This window comes from Mus caroli, chromosome 17 (assembly GCF_900094665.2).
Source record: "Mus caroli chromosome 17, CAROLI_EIJ_v1.1, whole genome shotgun sequence".
Taxonomy (NCBI): Eukaryota; Metazoa; Chordata; class Mammalia; order Rodentia; family Muridae; genus Mus; species Mus caroli.
Genome location: NC_034586.1, coordinates 65431328 through 65441114, shown reverse-complemented (window position 1 = coordinate 65441114; position 9787 = coordinate 65431328). Strand labels below are relative to the sequence as shown.

Here is a 9787-nt window from a genome sequence, read left to right as displayed (position 1 = left end):
TCTGCCTCTGCCTCCCAAATGCTGGGATTAAAGGCGTGTGCCACCACACCCGGCTTAGAATTGCTTTCTGCTCACACTGCAGATTGGGGGCCAGCGCATCTCAGCAGGAACTCCCCATGCCTCTGCGGGTGGGTCCCTCCTACCTTAGGGGTGACTAGAGTTAGCTGGATGTAGAGAGGCACTGCTCCTGCTCAGGGCCAAGGAAAGTAATTTTAAGAGTCCACCGCCACTAAAAATAAAACCAGGAATTCCATAAGAACCCAGAACCCATGGTAGAAGTTATAACACACATACAAAAAGGTTCAAACACTAAACATATAATACAAAGTATTCAGAATTCTACTTTGTTTTCTCAGATTGGGACACAATGACATGATTACCCGTCCACAAGGCTTTTTATAGGGACTGATTTTAGATCGGGAGTGTGACCCTCTATGAAACCATGACTACGGTAGCGTATAGATCTGGACATTAACAACAGTGGCATAAAGAATGATCAAGAGCAAGAGGAGTGTATCATTATCTTTATATACAAAAACAAAGGCCCAAAGTATGGTTTGTTGAAGTAGTTATCAACAGGATGCCAGCTGATTTCACATTTGCTTTGGTTAACACAGCCTAGGATCACCAGTCCGGCCCCTCCTACTAACAGCACAGACGAACTGACGGGATTGCCTTCAAAACAGAAAAAAAACCCAACACTCAGGAAAGATTTAAGCTGAAACATTTTAACGATAAATAAAGAAAAAATTTAAAGGTAGCCTCCTCTCCATCCTACAATCTCTGGCACAACATGTACACCGGTTTTAAAAATAAAAAATTTTCTCACAACAGTAATAACAGATGTTAGTACAGCAGGCCATGTCATGAAATTACTTTAATGCATTTTTTTTTTTAAAGAAAACCTTAAGAACCAAACATGAACTTTTAAAGTTGGCACCTTCTACAACTGTACACATCCTAAAACAACTGTCTACACTTTCCTACAGAACATAATTCAAACTCTGTGGGCATTTCAATCTATCCTTAAGGAAATAGTCAAAGGAGCGCTTAGTACACCCAATCTGAAACAAAGTTCATAATTCCCATTTATGGCTATGACAGGGCAATCAGCTTCTATTGAAAACTGCAACCAGTGATGAGACATATTTGGAAAACATAAACATTTGGTCTGACAGTCTTTAATATTGGTTAAAGGGGTCTGATATTTGTTGCCAATGAAAGGTACTTTAATCCACTGTATAAAAAAATAACAAGGAAAGAAAAAAAAATGCAGCTGTCCCTTTTCTCGAAATACATAAGACCAACACTACTATTTACACACTTAAAGGATTTCAGACTTATTTAAGTAAAGCATCTCCTCCATGGGAAACTGAGTGCTGCAGAGATGCAGAGACCCCCAAGCTTGACGATCTGTAAACTACAAAAACGCATTTGAAGAAACATTTCTGTTGCTTGTCCTAATTCTGATCTGAAATACAAAACCATTTCTGAAATCAGTCACAATTTGAAGACCTAGGAAACCTTAGGGGTTTTTTTGTATCTGTGAAAACCTTGTCTCAGACTCTTCTCCTCCTGTCGATACTGGTCCATTGCACGGACACACACAGACAGAATGGCCACACTGGACGAAAGGGAAACTGAGTCCCAACACCACCAGCATCCTGGTGGTCTCACTCATCCTGAGGTATACATGACCTGCAGCATTTGGGGTGGGTACAGGGGCCATTGCAATGGATGAAGGAACACTTCAGCAAAGCAACCATTATTTGTCCACAGGAACAGTGAGAAACAATGATATATATATATATATATATATATATATATATAGAGAGAGAGAGAGAGAGAGATATAAAAATCACAAACCAAATATAAAACTAACACCATTCCATTTTTCCAAATTTGGTTTTGTACTTCTGCAGTGTTCTGGGTCAGCGCGTGCCAACATTTTCATCATCCATATGAAGGTCTTGTATCCAGTTATTAAAACTGCTGTTTTGACATAAGTCACATATACTGGGACTAGGAAATCAATTTATTCAATGACTCCGTGCAGTGTACTCACCAGCTTGGCAAGAGTTGAGGGATTAAGAATGAAACAGAAGCCACTCATTTTAAACCAGACAAAGGAGATTTCAAATTAAAACCATAAAGAAGGGTAGGGGAGCTTCCTGGGAATATGGATATATGAATACTAGACATCACACACACACACACACACACACACAAACCAAAAGATAAAAAAAGAAAAAAAAAAACTGTTTGGTCAGAACGTAGGAACATGACTGCCTTGAGAAACTTGAGAATCACCTAACCGGAGTGCGCACTGTCTTAGGTCCAGCCAGCACAACGCTGTAAATTGCCACAAAGTGGTCAAAGGTGTTCACTGACTACAGCCAATGCAACCTTAGCATCCACCTCCCAGGCCCAGTGTTCCTAACCCATCACCTCTAGCTACAGGCAATTGTCTCCAGCTGCTGCTCGGCCTCAGCGGCCATGGCTGCGGCCTGCAACTGTTCTGTCTCGCTCTGGATGGCACTGGGGGTGACCTGTTTCCTCTCACTGTGCATATTGTTCTCATGCCTCTTCAGGTCTGAGGCCTTGGCGAAGGCCTTGGTGCAAGAGCCGCACACAAAAGGCTTTTCCCCTCTGTGTCTTCTCTCGTGGTCCTTGAGGTGAGACTTGTGTTTGAAGGCTTTGTCACACATGTGACACGCGAACGGTCTTTCGTTGCTGTGAACCCTCTCGTGCTTCTTCAGGTCTGGGGCGCGGATGAACGACTTTCCGCACACCTCGCAGCTGTAGGGTTTGTACCCTGTATGGATTTTTAGGTGTTCTTTCAGGTGGGCCTGGGTGGTGAAACCTTTTGTGCACATCTCACAGACAAACGGCCTGTCAGCGGTGTGGAGCTTCTCATGCTTCCTCAGCCGGCCTTCATCAGAGAACGTCTTCCCACACGCTTGGCAGGCGATCTGCTCTCGATGGTGACCGTAGAGCAAGTACTCGAACTTCATGTCGCTGGCGGCCGTGGTCCAGCCCGGAGTCTGTTCATCTTTTACTTCGCTCATCCCGTCATTAAAGGTTAAGGCCTGAGGGGTCTGAGACCCCAGATCTTTGGATTCGGGAGTCTCCATGGACTCCACTTCCTGGCCGTAGCAGTTCACTTTCCGAACTTCCTCACTCCCCAGCTCTTTCAAAATTGCTTCCTGAACCCTGAGAGTGGTTGTGGGAGACTTGCCGTCCTCTTGACTCGGGGGAGTGCCCTCTACCGTGTCATCAGAAGGGCTGTCATCTTGGTCCCCGATTTCTTCCACATCATCGTCCTGAGCATCAGCAGCGTCTCCGATGGGGCGGTTTAGTTTGAGGCAATACTTACTCTTCGACTGGCCGTTACTTTCATCCGGACTAGACACATCACGCTTCTGAGAACACAGTTTATCCAAAAACCGGATACCGAGAATCTGCCCGGACGACATCATCAAGTTGACGTCCTCCTTTTTCACGGAAATCTTTGCGGTGTACATGTAGTTCAGCACCTCTTCAAATATGTCGGAGCGGAGGAAATCTATCTCTATGACGGACGAGCTGTCCACTTCCAGCTTCTTGAAAAGCTTCTTAAAGTACGTGCTGCAGGCGGCGAGGACACACCGGTGGGCTCGGAACTTTACGTCTTCAACCACGATGGCGATGTCGCAGAATTCTCCCTCCAGGCGCTGTTCGTTCAGTGTTTTCAGAAACAGCGTTTTATGATCATCGTCATTATATTTTATGGTTTCAGACATACTGATGAAAAACTCCTGCAAAGGAAAATTTAAAGGCGTTTAATGTGAACCTAGTACACCCTATGCAAAGTTTAGACATATCGTGAATATTTGGAACCTGATAATTTAGAAAGTCTGTTAAAGATGGTCCCCAAACTGCTTAAAAAAAAAAAAAAAAAAAAACCCCAGACAAGGGATTTCCATAATGCAATTTTAAATTACTTTCCGTTTACTTATAGTTCCCTGGTTATAATGACAATGGCAGCTTTTCACAAAATACACACCATGTACCACTCTCCAAGTTTTAGGTGGCTCAATTCACTTAATGTCACTTAATGTTGATGTCCTATGGGGTAGGTGGTGCCCTCAATTTCTAAAAGAAGTTAGGAAGCAGCCCAACATCCTACAGCTTGTAAGATCCCATAATTAAATCCAGGAAACGTTCAGACTGTCAAGACAGATAAACAGCCCAACAATGGAGACTGAGTCCAGCCCATGGCGGCCACCTGTAATTCTGAGATGGTGTCAAGGTGGCTGGCTCTGCTAGCTAAACAGTGAACTCCAGGCTGAATTGAGAGATCCTGTCCCAGTGGATAAAACAGACATCAATCAAAGAAGATGCCTGTCTTGCCAGCCTCGGGGTCTCCGAGGGAATGGCCACACACGTGCACCTGCATGCACGCACACACATGCAGATGTTTATAAATACACCACAAATGCAGGGAAAAAAAAGATTCCTCAAGACCTGACTTCAGGTGTGGAGGACTTGACAAACACTGGGCTGGGCACTGTACTTCCTTGAGAGAAGAGACAAGCCACCATTGAAGAACTAGAGAGGGCACCACTGCTACAATGGTTGTGTGTTGTCCTCTAGTTTCTCCATAGTAGTTTTGAGCCACTCTTGGATGAGTTTCAAGGTTTAATCTGACCCACAAGACATCTGGGAAGACAGTGATGAGTGGCTTCATGCTCATAGGATGCCAGTCTTCCAGCCATCCAGTTAAAAGTCAACAGATGTACAGGTACAGATGTACCTTTCTCTGAAATGCTCGGGACCAGAAGTGTTTCAAGTTTTAGATTTTTTTTTTCTCCAGGTTTTGCAATACGTGCATACACATAATGAGATAAATTGGAGATGGTAGTCCAAGCCCAACTCCAAAACTAGTTGTTATTTTATATATACCTTATACATACAGCATGAAGGTAATTTATATATTATTTCAAAAAATATTTCTTTTTCGAGACAGGGTTTCTCTGTGTAACCCTGGCTGTCTTGGAACTGGATCTGTAGACCAGGCTGGCCTTGAACTCAGAGATCTTGCCTGCCTCAAATAATATTCTTTTGCTTATTTTGTTTTCTCAAATAATATTCTAAACAAAACTTCATAGCACAGAATTTTCATCTATGGCTTCTTATTGCCCTTCAAAAAGCTTCAGAGTTTGAACCTTGTGGACTTAGGGTCAACCTGTACTTGGTTAAGTATAGACATATTTTAAAAACAAAGTAATTTCAGAACTACCACGAAAGGCCTTCCACTGCGAGTTCAAGAGTTTATCTAAAAATAGTGTGTTTTATGTAAAAAATAACATGGTCTTACTTTTATTCAACCAAGTTTAAGTCTGAAGAAAACAGGATTTTCCTCATGGAAGTAGAATTATAAACGCATGTCTAGAATGTGTGTATGTGTACACACTGGGGAATCAGGGACTTGCTTAAACTGGGGACGTATATTTAACCCTTATTGATACCCCTAGACCCAAGATACTTATGTTAAATCAAATGCCAGATGATAGTCTGAGGCTTTCTACTCTAAGGCACACTCACCATGAACAATTCAGGCTATGTTCTTAATGCCTTAAACACCAAAATCTTCAGATCAGACTCAGGCTGATCAGGGGCAAGCCAGATCTACAGGAAGAAAAGCACAGATTAAGTAAGATTTTTTTTTTCCTCTACATTAAATTCTAAACCAAGTATTTACAAGAGTCACAAAACACTCTGTCCCACCTCTTGCCTATGAACCGTTTTCTGGGTAGACACTGTGAGGCTAGCAGTAGTCAGGTCTGGTTCCACATAAGGACTAGACCTGGAGTGGCCCGTGGTATATATTCTTGAAAATATCAGCATGTATGTGTTCCTTACCTGCACCACTTCCTGTTGGGTGCCCATTTTCCTTTAGGACCTATAGACATCTAGGTGCATGTTTGTCTGAATATCCGAAGGCTGCAGGAACACACATAGCCAACAGCTAAAGAGTGGAGAAATAAGCACGCCACTTTGTCTACTACACAACTACAAACTTGTCTCCAAGACTTCGATGGAGAAATCTTACATTTTTCTCCCTCTATCCCCGCATGCAGGTTCAAAGAATTTTCTTTCGTTAACTCTCACCCAAAGAACTCCACATCCTGCAGCCCAACAGGCTTTGAAGAACAAAAATTTCCTCTACTGACCACCAATCCCACAAGTGCAGTAGAAGCAGGTGGCCGTGTTACAATACAGTCCTACACAAAGACTTTGTCTGAGATTCCACCAAGGGATCGCCATCCTGAGAACCCTTAACAAGTTCATACTATAGGAATCACAGGGCTCTGAGTTAGCAGGCTTTCCCATGTGCACTGAGTGAGGGCTGGTAAGATAGTTTCTAAGGATGCTCCCTCCAGTCTTCACCTCAGCCTTCCTGGGTTCTAGATGCACTCTGGGCCTGCAGTCAGCCTAAGGGAAGGCATTCCCTGCAGAAATTCCCTCCGTGGCACTTCTGAGGTCATGGACTTGGGAGAAGAGTGGCCCTATGGTAGCTATGGCAACATATCAGCGTGCGTGCGCCTTCTCGTTTCTGGTGAGTGTGTAATTCTTTTTCAAAGGAGGTCACAGGCCAATCGGCTCGTTTTTCCTCCCCCCTATAGAGATGTTTCCATTGCTAAGTTCGAATGAGCCAAACCTGAAGATAACCATTGCCAGTATGTGTGTAAGTGGGTGTAGGACAAGACATAGCCCAACACCTATAATACTATAAAGCAGCTCCTTGCTAGCAGCTCCCCAAATCGCGGGAGCGCTAAGGCGTCCTCACCGAGCACGGAGCCAGGCTTTCCCAAAGCAAACTTACATAAGCAGCCGCAGCCGCCTCCTTATTCCGGAGCAGCTGCGACAATGGCGGCCACACCACTTCCCTGTTGCGACCGCACAACTTGGGAGTGGGGAATCCGGGGCCCCGCGCAAGACTTGGGGCGCAGTCCGCGCGTGGGGAACCCACATTCGCATTTCGCAGCCAATGAGCCGCCGGGTGCAGCGAGCCCTCAGCATTCTCTCCTAAACAAAAGCTCCCCTGAGCTGTGTCCGCCAGCGACGGGCCACCTTCCCTTCCACCATCCTCCACTTCTCCAGGTCGCGGCGCGGGCGCGAGGCTCTCTTCCTTGGCCCGCAGCAGCCCCGGCGGCGCGACGAGCTCGGGAGCGGGCATGCGGCCCGTTCCGCAGCCCCGCGCCGCGCCGCGCCCTGCTCCGCCCGCGAGCCCCGAGCTCGCGCCCCGCGCACTCCGCGGCCTGCGCGTCTGGTCCTCCCGCGCCCTCCCGCGGCCAAGGGCGGGGGCGGCGCGCGGCCGGCTCCCCGGAGCTCGGCGGACGCAGGCGGGGGAGCGTGCGCGGGGGGTCCCGTCGGCTCCGGGGGAAGCCACAGCTGCGAGGGGCGGCGCCCCGCGGGCCGCGCTCGGGCCCGGCTCGGCCGTCCCCACCCCCACCGCGGTGCACTGCGGCGCGGAGAGCCAGGCGGCCATGAACTCGGCCGCGGAGAGAGAGAGCGCGCGCGCGGGGCCGCCGCCTGGCCTCTTCCCCACCCGCTCGCTGGCCTGCGCAGCCACCGGGGACGCCCGGCCCCCCACGCCCAACCGCGGCCCACGCCCCGATCCCGCTCGCACCGCGCTGCGCCGCCACATCCTGCAGCTGGCTGCTGCCCCGGAGCTCGGCGGGAACGCGCCTCCTCGCAGCCGCCCCGGCCGCGCCCGCCGCCGGCTGCCCCCGCGTCCCCGCGCCCGTCCCCGGCCCTTCCAGCACCCGGCCCGCGCTTACCTGCAGCTTGGCACCGCTACAGACGCTCGCTGTCGCTGTGGGCTCCCTCGCTCGGCGGCGCGCAAGCCAGGGACGGGATGGACGCGGGGGCACGGTGGGTGGCAGTGTTTTGGATTTTTTTTAATTTTTTTTTTTTTTTAGTTTGGGGAGGGGGTGGGGTGGGGGGGGAAATCGTGCACGTCCCTGGTGGTGGCAGCCCTCCTCCTGCACGAGCACACACTAGCCAACCCGCCGCGAACACCCCCACCACCCCCCTCCCCGTGCATGCGCGGTGCGGGCTCCGGGGTAGTGGGGGGGAGAGAAGGCGCGCCGCCGCTTGCGCAGGCACGGAACTGGCTCGGGGCCTCCCTCGTGAGCGAGCAAGGAAAGGGTTAATCTGGGACCTGACGGGTGGCTGCTTTCCCTGGGTCTACGGGGCCGCCCGCGGAGAGCCCTGGCCTGCGCACGCGCGCGCACGCGCGCGGCAAGGGGCGCGCGGAGCCCGCGCGCGGGAGAAGGGGGTGGGCGGGGTCGAGGCGGGGCTTCGGCCGGCCCCGGGAACGAATGCACGAGCTCCTTTCTCGAGCACCCGCCCCCTCCTGGAGCTCCCGACTCCAGGGCTCCCGCCGGCGCCCGGCCTCGGCACAGCGTCGGGAACGCGGGGAGCCTGCGCTCCCGTGCGTGTGCGTGTGCATGTGCGTGGGCCATGTCTGCCCCTGGGCGCGCACGGTTCGGGCGCTGAGCTCGGCCTGGCTTTTGGGCAGGTGTCCCGGTGCACCGTCTGTCTCCCGCTGTACGGTCTCGACCGAATACACAGGCCCATGGCTTGGTTCGTGCCACTGAGGCATTGTTTATGGGGAGCAGGTATTTGCAGAGCAAATGAAGTACCATCTTTGATTTGGAGTATAAGGGGAAATTCCGGTCACCCGGGACAAACTGCTCAACCCCAAAGCTCTAGATCTACCAGACTAATTGGTGCCTTTACGTTTACCCAGGTTTACCCTCTCTAGCCATGTTTCCAGAACTAGGTTGCACTTGATGGTCCCAAGGAGAGATCTGATAGCCTGGTAATGTCAGGACATCCATGTAAGTTATAGCTCCGCTGCTGCTGAAACCTTGTGTTCTCTGTGAGGCACTTCCTGATCCTCTTTACCTGCCCCTCTGGCCCATGACCTGGAAAGTCCCTTTAGCCCCACATTTTCTGTTCAACCTGCAATACTGGCAGCTGGATTGAGCTATTGTGCTCCTAAGTGTCACTTCACTTCTGCTGCTTTGTCACACTTTTAACAGCCTTGTGTCAAATCACGTGAATAACATCTGCAATTAGGGCAAGACCATGGACTTCTCGGAAGATGTAAAAGAATGCCTGTACCGGGTGTCTAAGTAAACATGAAGGAAAACTATGGTCGCCTCAATTTTCTAAAGGACACCCTATTCAGCCTCAGCTAAAATATTAACCAGTACTGGTTTAATGTCTCCCACGGTGTTTAAATACACGCCTTCAAATTTTTATTTTCTGTGTATGAATGCTTTGCCTGCATGAATGTGTGTGCACCACGTGTGTGCCTGGTGGCAGTGGAGGCCAGTCAGAAGGGGGTGTCAGATCCCTTGAGACTGGAGCAGGATGATTGTTAATCACCATATGAGTTCTTGGAACTAGACCTGGGTCCCCTGCAGTAAGGGCTGTGAACTGCTGAGCCAAAAGTTTTAGCTCCCACTCGTGTCTTTTGGTGCACACAATAGCCTTTGTGTTAGTAGGGTTTGGTGAAAGACTTGAGATAGAATAAACCTGGTCTAGAGACAGACCTCGGTTTTGTTACTTTTTTAAAACGATTTTATTATGCGTGTGTGTGTGTGTGTGTGTGTGTGTGTGTGTGTGTGTATGTGTGTGTGCGCGCGCGCACGTGCACAGGTGCGTATATGGGGGTAGCGCATATGATGCTTATGCTCCCGGAAGCCAGAGGCCCTGGATCCCCTGGAGC

General features: G+C 49.5%; 1 protein-coding gene across 5 annotated transcripts; it reads right to left on the bottom strand.

Annotated features, from left to right (window-relative positions):
- Positions 1-509: 509 nt before the first annotated feature.
- Zbtb14 (zinc finger and BTB domain containing 14) lies at positions 510-7928 on the bottom strand. Of its 5 annotated transcripts, none has more exons than XM_029471400.1 (4): positions 6869-7188; positions 5905-6010; positions 5587-5670; positions 510-3797 (listed from the first exon to the last, which is right to left on the bottom strand). In XM_029471400.1, the coding sequence occupies exons 3-4, from the start codon at positions 5587-5589 to the stop codon at positions 2451-2453; spliced, it is 1350 nt and encodes a 449-aa protein (XP_029327260.1). In that variant the 5' UTR covers positions 5590-5670; positions 5905-6010; positions 6869-7188; the 3' UTR covers positions 510-2450. The 5 variants fall into 5 exon arrangements, with proteins under 5 accessions (XP_029327260.1, XP_029327259.1, XP_029327261.1 ...); XM_029471399.1 differs by having other exon boundaries at positions 5905-5985; XM_029471401.1 differs by lacking the exons at positions 5905-6010; positions 6869-7188 and adding an exon at positions 7827-7928.
- Positions 7929-9787: the final 1859 nt, after the last annotated feature.